The following is a 12,713-nucleotide window of genomic DNA, read 5'->3' as shown; positions in this document are numbered from 1 at the left end:
TCCAGAACCACTTAAAAAAAAAAAAAATCCACAGGTGGGCTTTGGACTTGATTTTTACTCCTGTGGTCCTCTTTAATAGCCGTCTATTTCCCCCGTAAATAAAAAATAAGCCCTGGCTTTCACCAAAGCCACTTTCAACCCCTCCCCACCTTCCTCTCCCACTCCTAGACCCCAAAGGTAAGGAATTTCACCTCAAAGCCTCTGCAGAAAGTTCGATCGTTCAGTCACCGCTCCAAAGCCTTCATCGGATTCTGGGTGTTTGCGGGTTTTCAACACGCAGGCCTTTAATAGTCGGGGCCCCCTCTAGTCTTGGGCACCTGACAGAGCCACTCCAAGTGATTTAAAATCAGTCCCCTTTAATTCCTGGTTGGATTGACATTTTGCTGTGGCTGAAGTGGCATCTTCAACTTCCCACGACTCCTGCAATTAGCTAAGCCACGGGGGACAGGGACTGGGGGGATCAGAAGTACTCAGAGTCACAGGGGCTTTGATCAGAGCAAACAGGGGAGAAGCTGGAGAGTCTGCAGCTTGCGACTTCAAGATCCACCAACAAATGCTCCGGGAGAGAGCTCTGCGTGGTTCTTCCAGAAAGACAGAAAACTTGAAGTTAATTGCGGGGCGCAAGTTTATAATGCAAATCTGGTCTGGTGCTTCCGCGCACATCAAGAGGATGTAATGTCAGCTTGATGTACGATTAGCTCTTGCAGTGACTGTAGGGAAGAGCTTGGGAAAACTTTTTTTTGGTCAAAATTGGGAGATATTTCCAGAGAAGAGGAGGAACCAACTGTGTTTATGCTCACCAAACCTGTGGCCCGTTCAGCACTCAGAAAATATCCTTTGGTGCAAATTGACTGACTCTTCAGGGTGATGGTGTTGGATCTCCTTAAGGTAGTCATCATCATCATCGTCATCAATCGTATTTATTGAGCGCTTACTATGTGCAGAGCACTGTACTAGTCGCTTGGATGTAGCTCTGGGGCTCTGTTGGAGGATCTGGAACATGGATGTGGATGTGGTTCTTCGAGAAAGACAGAAAACTTGAAGTTAATTGCGGGGCGCAAGGTTATAATGCAAATCTGGTCTGGTGCTTCCGCGCACATCAAGAGGATGTAGTGTCAGCTTGATGTACGATTAGCTCTTGCAGTGACTGTAGGGAGGAGCTTGGGAAAGCTGTTTTTTTGGTCAAAATTGGGAGATTTTTCCAGAGAAGAGGAGGAACCAACTGTGTTTATGGTCACCAAACCTGTGGCCCGTTCAGCACTCAGAAAATATCCTTTGGTGCAAATTGACAGACTTTTCAGGGTGATGGTGTTGGATCTCCTTAAGGTAGTCATCATCATCATCATCATCATCAATCGTATTTATTGAGCGCTTACTATGTGCAGAGCACTGTACTAGTCGCTTGGATGTAGCTCTGGGGCTCTGTTGGAGGATCTGGAACATGGATGTGGATGTGGTTCTTCGAGAAAGACAGAAAACTTGAAGTTAATTGCGGGGCGCAAGGTTATAATGCAAATCTGGTCTGGTGCTTCCGCGCACATCAAGAGGATGTAGTGTCAGCTTGATGTACGATTAGCTCTTGCAGTGACTGTAGGGAGGAGCTTGGGAAAGCTGTTTTTTTGGTCAAAATTGGGAGATTTTTCCAGAGAAGAGGAGGAACCAACTGTGTTTATGGTCACCAAACCTGTGGCCCGTTCAGCACTCAGAAAATATCCTTTGGTGCAAATTGACAGACTTTTCAGGGTGATGGTGTTGGATCTCCTTAAGGTAGTCATCATCATCATCATCATCATCAATCGTATTTATTGAGCGCTTACTATGTGCAGAGCACTGTACTAGTCGCTTGGATGTAGCTCTGGGGCTCTGTTGGAGGATCTGGAACATGGATGTGGATGTGGTTCTTCGAGAAAGACAGAAAACTTGAAGTTAATTGCGGGGCGCAAGGTTATAATGCAAATCTGGTCTGGTGCTTCCACGCACATCAAGAGGATGTAGTGTCAGCTTGATGTACGATTAGCTCTTGCAGTGACTGTAGGGAGGAGCTTGGGAAAGCTGTTTTTTTGGTCAAAATTGGGAGATTTTTCCAGAGAAGAGGAGGAACCAACTGTGTTTATGGTCACCAAACCTGTGGCCCGTTCAGCACTCAGAAAATATCCTTTGGTGCAAATTGACTGACTCTTCAGGGTGATGGTGTTGGATCTCCTTAAGGTAGTCATCATCATCATCATCATCATCAATCGTATTTATTGAGCGCTTCCTATGTGCAGAGCACTGTACTAGTCGCTTGGATGTAGCTCTGGGGCTCTGTTGGAGGATCTGGAACGTGGATGTGGACCAGGGGTAGCCAAGACTCATGAACTGAATTAATTAATCAGCAGCATCTTTTGAGCTCTCACTATGGGCACAGTAATAATAATAATGATAATAATAATAATGGCATTTATTAAGTGTGTACTATGTGCAAAGCACCGTTCTAAGCGCTGGGGAGGTTACAGGGTGATCAGGTTGTCCCACGGGGGGCTCACAGTCTTAATCCCCGTTTTACAGATGAGGGAACTGAGGCCCAGAGGAGTGAAGTGACTTGCCCAAAGTCACACAGCTGACAATTGGCGGAGTGGGATTTGAACCCATGACCCGTGACTCCAAAGCCCGGGCTCTTTCCACTGAGGCACGCTGCTTACCGTACTCAGCACTTGGGAGAGGACAGTACAACAGAGTGGATGGATATGGAGATTTTCCAGCCTCTCCAGCGTTCCTAAATTGGAAGTCCCCGCCGCATCCAACTGGTGGAACTGGCAGCAGGGTGGTGGGACCCCCCCAAATGCGGGACCCTCCTCCCGTGAAGCCTGCACCACATGACCCTAGTCCTTCTTTCCCGACTTTGTATTTCCAAATGCTCCCCACCGCTATAGAGAAGCAGCATGGCGTCGTGGATAGAGCCTGGGCGTCAGGAGGTCATGGGTTCTAATCCCGACTCCGCCACTTGTCTGCTGGGTGGCCTTGGGCAAGTCACTTCACTTCTCTGGGCCTCAGAGTCCTCATCTATAAAATGGGTGTTGAGACTGGGAGCCCCACGTGGGGCGGGGACTGTGTCCAACCCGATTTGCTTATATCCACCCCAGCGCTTAGTACAGTGCCTGGCACGTAGTTAATTAAGCGCTTAACAAATGCCATAATTGTAATAATTATTATTATTGCTGCCCTGCTTCTCCGGTTGCTGAAAATCACACGCAAGGAACGTGAAACGTCGGGAGCGTACATAAAATGTCGAGGAACGCCCTACTGGCTCAGACCGATGAGCCGTTCAGACCAGTGTCTGAGGCGGCTTGCCCTCCTGCCCGCCCTCCCTCAAGCGCTTAGTACAGTGCTCTGCACACAGTAAGCGCTCAATAAATACGATTGATGATGATGATGGCTAGGATGCATTTTTCAACACCCTTCTCCTCACCCTAAAATGCCCCCTCCTAGCTGTATCGCGTAGGGCCCTTGAGCCATTTATCATTCCTCATTTTCCCCCACTCACCTTCTTTCCTCTAATAGCTTATTATAGACCTAGCTCAGTCGATGTATTCATTGTCATATTTTTTGAGCGCTTACTGTGTACAGGGCACCGTACTAAGCGCTCAGGAGAGTACAATAAGGTCGGATGGCTCAGTGGAAAGAGCCCGGGCTTTGGAGTCCGAGGTCACGGGTTCAAATCCCGGCTCCGCCAATTGTCAGCTGTGTGACTTTGGGCAAGTCACTTCACTTCCCTGGGCCTCAGTTACCTCATCTGTAAAATGGGGATGAAGACTGTGAGCCCCCCGTGGGACAACCTGATCACCTTGTAACCTCCCCAGTGCTTAGAACAGTGCTTTGCACATAGTAAGCGCTTAAAAAATGCCATCATTATTATTGGAGAAGCAGCGTGGCTCAGTGGAAAGAGCCCGGGCTTTGGAGTCAGAGGTCAGGGGTTCAAATCCCAGCTCCGCCAAATGTCAGCTGTGTGACTTTGGGCAAGTCACTTCACTTCTCTGGGCCTCAGTGACCTCATCTGTAAAATGGGGATGAAGACTGTGAGCCCCCCGTGGGACAACCTGATCACCTTGTAACCTCCCCAGTGTTTAGAACAGTGCTTTGCACATAGTAAGCGCTTAATAAATGCCGCCATCATCATCATTACAATATAAGATTAAACAGACACATTCTCTGCCAATCAATCAATAGCTCAGGCCGTGCAGAGAACTGTTCTAAGCGCTCTGGGAGAGTTCAATGCAACGGAATTAACAGATACGTTCCCTGCCATTAATAAGCTTCCATGAAGTTATCAAATCTCTTATTGAACCAGTTGATATCTTCTGCCTGCTTATCTTCCTGTGGTAATGAATTCCAGAGGCTTACTGTCCGCTAAGTGAAGAACCGTCTCCTTTGTCTTGAACTTACCTCTTTGGAGCTTCAAGGGGTGCTTAACAAATACCACATTTTATTGATGAGGATGGCATTTATTAAGCACTTACTATGTGCAAAGCACTGTTCTAAGCACTGGGGAGGTTACAAAGTGATCAGGTTGCCCCACGTGGGGCTCACAGTCTTAATCCCCATTTTGCAGATGAGGTAACTGATGATGATGGCATTTATTGTTTACTATGTGCAGAGCACTGTTCTAAACGCTGGTATTTTATTTTTATTTTATTTTATTTATTTATTTATTTATTTTATTGTTGCTATTATTAGCAGTAGTAGTAGTAACATTGTGGATTTATTTTCTCACTGTGGGCACATCCTGCCCCTCAGGTGGATTTCACACTGGCAATGCACAAAACCCCCACCAGGCAAGAGGTCACAGCAGAAATAGAGATAATGATAATAATGGTATTTAAGTGCTTATTGTGTGGCAAGCACGGGGGTAAATACAAGACAATCAGGTCTCACGTGGGGCCAACGGACTAAGTAGGAAGGAGAACAGGGATTGAATCCCCATTTTGCAAGTGAGGGAACTGAGGCACAGAGAAGGTAAGTGACTTACTCAAGGCCCCACAGCAGACAAATAGAGCTGGAATTGAACCCAGGTCCTCTGACTTCCCAGGCCCATGGTCTTTCACTAAGCCATGCTGCTTCTCAGACATGTGAAATGGAAACTAATGCGTGGCCTTGTTGAAAAACTACAGTATTTTTGCCTGCTCTTCTTGGAGTGAAATTTCCTTAGACTTCACGATCACATAAGAGTCTGCTCAGTCCTGCTTCTCATTCCAACTCACAGCTTTTCTGACACTACATTTGGGTTCCAAAAGATCTAGCTTCTACCTAAGTCCTGCACAAAATAAATTAAAGACCATAAAGTCCCTCTCTAGTACCTGAAAACAAAAAAAAAAAGGCTTTAAGATTTTTGAAAACAAATAAAATCTCAGCTGTCAAAATGCGGGGGGCGGGAGGGGCGGGGACCCTTTCCACTTCCCCACATTCCCAGCCAAAGCACATCCCAAGGTGAGGTCAGGGATGCCGTGGCATCCCACCTCCTCCGCAGGGAGCAGCCTCCGGGATCCTAAAATGATTTGTCCTCCCCCTCCACATTTGCAGAGAGGAACTGGGGCTCAGTTGGTCTAGATTGTACGTGGTACCGGAGTGTGAACAGGGAGGGCGAAGGGGGAGGAAAGAACATAAAGCCGAGCACGACTTAAAACTTCCTGTACGATTATCGCAAAAGAGCCACTCCTACATTGTAGCGCGGCCAGGGCGTGAGGTTGGTAAGTGTCGTCTAGTTTTTAAAGGCTCCTAGGGGTTTTGGATAATAATTATATAATAATAATAATAATATATATAATATATATTGTTGAACACTGTGCTGAGCGCTGGAATGTCCCAGTGGCCAATCCCCCACAACATCAGTCAGTCCATCGATGATACCTGAGTGCTTACTGCATGTAGTGCACTGTAATCAGTCAATCAATCAATCGTATTGAGCGCTTACCGTGTGCAGAGCACTGGACTAAGCGCTTGGGAAGTATAAGTTGGCAACATATACAGTCCCTACCCAACAGTGGGATCAATCAATCAATCATATTTATTGAGCGCTTACTGTGTGCAGAGCACCGGACTAAGCGCTTGGGAAGTACAAGTTGGCAACATATACAGTCCCTACCCAACAGTGGGCTCAATCAATCAATCAATCATATTTATTGAGCGCTTACTGTGTGCAGAGCACTGGACTAAGCGCTTGGGAAGTACAAGTTGGCAACATATAGAGACAGTCCCTACCCAACAGTGGGCTCACAGTCTAAAAGCGCTGTACTAAGCGCTTCGCCTGTCACCGCCTATCACAAACGACAGGACCTCTCTGGCCATCCTGGATGTTGCTTTTGGGATCGGGCGCCCCGGCTGCCGCTGACGCGGCGCGATTCCCGGTATTCACCCGGCTGCTTCTTGCCCCCCACCCCAGTAAACAGCAGCAAGCACGTGGTGAGGAAATTCCGGGGACACCTGCGGACCAAGATCGAGTCAGGCGAAGGGACCATCCCCGTCCGGAGCCACAGCGCGGTTCAGACGTGGGACGGCGTGCTGCTGGGGGAGCAGCTCGTCACCATGTCCTGCACGGACAAGATCGCCAGGTAAGAGCCGCGTTGGGGCCGTCTGCTCCGCTCACCTGCCGCGTCCTCGGGCGGCTGGCGGGCCCTGGGGGTATCCTTGGCGCAGAATCCACCCGAGGAAAAGCTGCAAATCCTGGGAATGACCAAGTCTGACGGAGGCCCGGCAGGTTAGACCGTATCGGCCAAATCGTCACCACCATCACTGTCCTTTGAGCACTTACAGTCCCAGCAGTAACGCTATTTATTGAGTTACGTTTGTGGGAAGTGCTACAGCCCTCTAGATTTTAAGCTCCTTGTGGGCAGGGATCATGTTGACCAACTCTATGTTGACTAGAGCTGTGAGCCCATTTCAGACTGTGAGCCCACTGTTGGGAAGGGACTGTCTCTATATGTTGCCAACTTGTACTTCCCAAGCGCTCAGTACAGTGCTCTGCACACAGTAAGCGCTCAATAAATACGATTGATGATGAACTCTGTTGTACTGAGCTCTCCCAAGCATTAGTACAATGCTCTGTACTTGGCAGGCACTCAGTAGATCAATCAATCAATCGTGTTTATTGAGCGCTTACTGTGTGCAGAGCACTGTACTAAGCGCTTGGGAAGTACAAGTTGGCAACGTATCATCATCAATCATATTTATTGAGCGCTTACTGTGTGCAGAGCACTGTACTAAGCGCTTGGGAAGTACAAGTTGGCAACATATCATCATCATCATCAATCGTATTTATTGAGCGCTTATTGTGTGCAGAGCACTGTACTAAGTGCTTGGGAAGTACAAGTTGGCAACGTATCATCATCATCATCAATCGTATTTATTGAGAGCTTACTGTGTGCAGAGCACTGTACTAAGCGCTTGGGAAGTACACGTTGGCAACATATAGAGACAGTCCCTACCCAATAATGGGCTCACAGACTGTGTCACAGTCACAGTCTCACAGTAGATACCACTGATTGATTGACCCCCCAACAGGCCAGAAAAACGTTGGCCTAAAGTTTTCACCAGCTCTTGCCGCACTTAGCGAGCTTCGGTCCGTCAATCAATCACGGTATTTATTGAGTGCTGACTCTGCAACAGGAGCAGCTGAGCAAGGGCCAGTGCTGTGGAGAGCACTTACCATTCCACTAATAATAATAATAATGTTGGTATTTGTTAAGCGCTTACTATGTGCCAAGCACTGTTCTAAGCACTGGGGCGGATACAGGGTAATCAAGGTTGTCCCACATGGGGCTCACAGTCTTAATCCCCATTTTGCGGATGAGGGAACTGAGGCCCAGAGAAGTGAAGTGACTTGCTCAGAGTCACACAGCTGACAAGTGGCCGAGCTGGGATGACAACCCATGGCCTCTGACTGCCACTGAGCCATGCTGCTTCTCTAATCAGTCAAATCAAATCTATTCCCATCCAATTTAGACTTGCCAGCAGGCGGATTTCATTCACGCAGATCTGATTTCTTCATCATCATCAGTCGTATTTATGGAGCGCTTACTATGTGCAGAGCACTGTACTAAGCGCTTGGGAAGTACAAATTGGCAACATATAGAGGCAGTCCCTACCCAACAGTGGGCTCACAGTCTAAAAGGGGGAGACAGAGAACAAAACCAAACATACTAACGGAATAAAATAAATAGAATAGATATGTACAAGTAAAATAAATAAATAGAGTAATAAATATGTACAAACATATATACATATATACAGGTGCTGTGGGGAAGGGAAGGAGATAAGATGCGGGGGATGGAGAGGGGGACGCTCTCGGCTGCAGCTTAGCTGCCTCAGGGGAGAGCGCTCCTCCTTTCCTTTTCCATTTTGTACCCGTATGGAAGGAGAGTGGACGCCTCATCCCTCGGCCTCCATTTTATCCATCTGGGAGGGGGAAAGGTCTACTTTGGGGTGACCATCTCACCCATGAGAAGCGCAGCTCCAGACCTCTTTGGGAAGGTGGCTAGTGACCAGTGGGAAAGGGCTGCTGTGACCTTTCCTATATGGGTTTCATCCCAGTCCAAGAAAGAGCCAGCGTGCAGATCCCACGACAACGGATCCGACGGCTTCTGTCCCTATCTAATGTGAGGAGGGGGAAACGAATCCCTTTCCTTTGCAGTCGGGAGAACCGCTGTGTCCCTTGAAATATTTTCATTTATTCCATTAAGGGACGACAGCAGAAACCAAAACTATTTTCTGTTTAACCACAACGCCCTCACTGCTCCCCAGTGTGACCGGGTTACTAAATCAAGTCTTTGGCTCCCTAGAAAAATGAAACAAGTTAGAGCTTCAGAATGGAAAATGCTGTGGTCCCTGTGGTGTTGAACATCAATAGACAGTAAATTATAAGCAGCAAAACCAGCATTTTATTTGTGGTTGATGTGTATGTCAATAGTAATGTAGTCTCTCCAAAGCCGGCTTTTCTTTTCTTTTCTTTTCTTTGAAATCTACTTGTCTAATGAAACTCTAGGTCTGCATCACAACTATTCAGGGAAAGTTCCCAAACATGACAAGTGGGCAAGTCACTTCACTTCTCTGGCCTCAGTTCCTTCACCTGCAAAAATGGGGATTTAGATGGTGAGCACCATGTGGGACATGGATTGTGTCCAACGTAATTACTTTGTATCTAGCCTGGTGTTTAGAACAGTGCCTGGCACATACTAAGCGCTTAACAAATACCATAAAAAATTACAGAAAAAATGAACTGTTATTCTTGTCTACCAGGTACCTTGCATACTGTCTAAACTCCAAAAGTACTATCTAGGCCACAGTTAAAATACAGGTAATAATAATAATAATGATGGCATTTGTTAAGCGCTTACTATGTGCAAAGCACTGTTCTAAGCGCTGGGGGAATACAAGGTGATCAGGTTGTCCCACGTGGGGCTCACAATCTTAATCCCCATTTTACAGAGGAGGTCACTGAGGCTCAGAGAAGTTAAGTGAGTTGCCCAAGGTCACACAGCAGACATGTGGCAGAGGCGGGATTCGAACCCATGACCTCTGACTCCCAAGCCCGGGCTCTCGCCACTGAGCCGTGCTGCTTCTCTCAGATCAAAAGCTAAAGTTTACAGTTCCAAAATCAATAATAGCTAAATAATAATAGAAATAATAATGGCATTTGTTAAGTGCTTACTATGTGTGAAGCACTGTTCTAAGCGCTGGATAATCCTATAAATAGGACAATGGTAGGTATTCTTCAGGGAACAGAGCATCATGAAGAACAATTTATAGAGTTTTAAGGCATAAAAGGATGTTTTGGAAATATATTCTGCAGTAAGGTATTTTAAGGAAACCATAAGTACAGTTTAAACCTTTGACAGTACCTGAAAAAGTATTTTTTTAAACTCTTCCTGTGTCAGCCAGAAAGGGAACCATTTCAGCCTCCAGATAGGGTTTCCAAATCATTTTTTTTTTTATCATTATTATTTCTCAGTCTCCCAGAGCACAGATTTTCTCTTCAGTTCCCATTGTCTCAATTGCTAACTGGCAGGAAAATCGTGGTAAAGGGACAGTGCTAAATCTGATTGAACAATAAGCCCATCCCAAACTGTCCCATGTCTCTTTATAAGGATCCACCATCAGAGTTCGGAGGGAAGTTTGGGTGGGGAGGGTGGGGGTCAGTGTGGGGAAGAATGTCTTTCTGACAGAAGAAACAGTTCCTCTTCTGCATTTGCTTCAGAGTTTCTCCCAGGGATTATCGTTCAGCTCTGTTCTCCCCTTGGCCCCTTAGTCCAAGTAAGGAAAATATTGTCCTTTTGACCGCGTTAAGCACTTTTCAGTCAGCACGAGCACAAATCTCAGCAGACCAGGGCACTTGCGGTGGACTCTGACAGCTAGAAGACAAAGTTGCAGCAATACCGGAGGAGTGGCCTTGCCTAATGGGAAGGGCACCAGCCTAGGAGTCAGGGAACCTGGGGTCTAATACCGGCTCCAACTCTTGTATGCTGTGTGACCTTGGATAGGCCGGTTAACTTCTTTGGGCCTCCGTTTCCTCATCTAGAAAATGCGGATTCGATACCTGTTGTCCTTTCTACTTAGACTGTGAGCCCCATGTGAGGCCTTCCCAGACTGAGCCCCTTCCTTCCTCTCCCCCTCGTCCCCCTCTCCATCCCCCCCATCTTACCTCCTTCCCTTCCCCACAGCACCTGTATAGATGTATAGATGTTTGTACATATTTGTTACAGTGCCCAGAAAATAGCAATTAGTGCTCAGCGCCATCCCTCATCATACCCCTAAACAGAATGCTTTCCTCCTGACGAGGAGACCATGGAGCCACTTGAGCCAGTGGAAAGTACACAGCTTGGGGAACTCTTTCCCCCTCTAGATCCTAAACTCGTTGCGGGCAGGGAACGATTCTGCCATCTCTGCTGGATTGTGCTCTCCAAAACAGTAAGCATTCATTCAGTCGTCTTTGTTGAGCGCTTACTGTGTGCAGAGCACTGTGCTAAGCGCTTGGGAGGTACAAGTCGGCAACATAATCAGCACACAGTACATACCTTTGATTGACTGATCGGGAGGCTTGTCGCAGCCCTGCAAGTCGGAGAATGCCTGTTAGGCCGTGCCGGGATGTAGGTAGGGTCAGTGGGAATCCTGAAAAATAGTTGGCTAATGTGGGTGGCAAAAAACGGCGGCGGCTACCACGGCAACTGTCTGCTGGGTTATGGCACTGCACAGCCCGGCCTAGGTTGTAAACACATAATAATAATCATAATAATGGCATTTATTAAGCGCTTACTATGTGCAAAGCACCGTTCTAAGCGCTAGGGAGGTTACAAGGGGGCGCTCACAGTCTTAATCCCCATTTTACAGATGAGGTGACTGAGGCGCAGAGAAGTCAAGTGACTTGCCCAAAGTCACACAGCTGACAGTTGGCGGAGCCGGGATTTGAACCCATGACCTCTGACTCCAAAGCCCGGGCTCTTTCCACTGAGCCGTGCCGCTTCTACACGCGCTTCACCCTGTGCGTTTGTCCATGTTAGGCTAAAGAAAGAATCTCTTTATTGTCCAAAGGTAAAGAAAAATGTTGCCATATGTCAAACCAAAATTTGAATTTCCATCTTCTCAGATGTATCTGGCTTCTAGAAAATTACCCCATCCCTTTAGCTGACTTTCCCTCTATTCCAAAATTCTGCCTCTTAGAGCCATTTGCTTCCACTAGGATCTTCTCACCCAAGGAGCACAGGGAAATCTATAAAACCCTTGGTGGGACTCAAGAGTATTTGCACATAATTTGTATATCATTTGCATTTTCCATACATACACTGGGTCATTTATTCTCAGGCCGTTTTTGACTTAAAATGTTAGTGCGGCTCCTCGGAAAGCTAGCAGGACTTAACTTTGTCCACATTCAAGACGGGTAAATCTCCCTACCCGCTCCAGCCTCTAGTCCCTCCGTCGTATATGGGTGAGAGGATAAAGGGGGTGCAGACCACCCAGAACTCCCAAATTGGGGGTCTCCCCTCTTTTATTTTTTTGTGTGAAATTGGATTTCATAAAATAATTTTTTCCCCAATTTTTGCCTCTGCCGTTCCTTAAAAAACAGCAACACTGCTTTTAAAGAACACGAATTACTACTTTCTGAACTGTCAGAAAGGGGCCCCATATTTTACCTGGTACAGCCTCCACTCGGGTGCCACCCTGTCTTCTTCCATCTTGAAAAAGTCAGCGTATTTACACTTTCTAGTTTTGTAAAAATAGAAACGTCGGAGGGTTCCTTGGTGGTGCTGCCCGGAGACTCCGTAATGCCACAATGACTGTAGACGGCCTCAATCCATAGCAGAGACCGATGGTGCTATATAATGGTTGTGGTATTTGTTAAGTGCCTCCTACGAGGTAATCGTTGTACTAAGCGCTAGGGTAGAGGCAATTCTCTTAGATTGGTCACGGTCTGTGCCGCACCCGGGGCTCACAGTCTGTATAAATAAAGGCTCGAGAATCCCTTCTGGCAACTGGATGTTGATGGGGAAACTGAGGTTGTCATTGCCTCAGTGAGAAGGGCTAGATGGCTGGCTCAACCCCCCATTTTGGAACGGTTCGGCCCCGTCCTCTACCAATGCCATTCCTGAAACCTCATGAAACCGAAGTCATCTTTTTCTCTGAAATTTGAAGTCAAGGGACTTTTAAAAAATCTAAATCACCTGGAACTAATGTCCTTTTAGCTATGGTTT

The 12,713-nt window shown here is 47.0% G+C and overlaps 1 protein-coding gene across 1 annotated transcript in view; it reads left to right on the top strand.

Annotated features, from left to right (window-relative positions):
• Window positions 1-12,713, top strand: part of ADARB2 (adenosine deaminase RNA specific B2 (inactive)) — a 119,594-nt gene that overhangs the window by 85,893 nt on the left and 20,988 nt on the right. The window contains exon 6 of the mRNA XM_038755785.1: window positions 6,416-6,584. Within this exon, the coding sequence (XP_038611713.1) occupies window positions 6,416-6,584 (169 nt within the window). The remainder of the gene's footprint in view (window positions 1-6,415; window positions 6,585-12,713) is intronic.

The sequence above is a fragment of the Tachyglossus aculeatus genome, chromosome 13 (assembly GCF_015852505.1).
Source record: "Tachyglossus aculeatus isolate mTacAcu1 chromosome 13, mTacAcu1.pri, whole genome shotgun sequence".
NCBI lineage: Eukaryota > Metazoa > Chordata > Mammalia > Monotremata > Tachyglossidae > Tachyglossus > Tachyglossus aculeatus.
The sequence above is the reverse complement of the archived record's forward strand: the minus strand, read 5'-3'. Positions and strand labels throughout refer to the sequence as shown.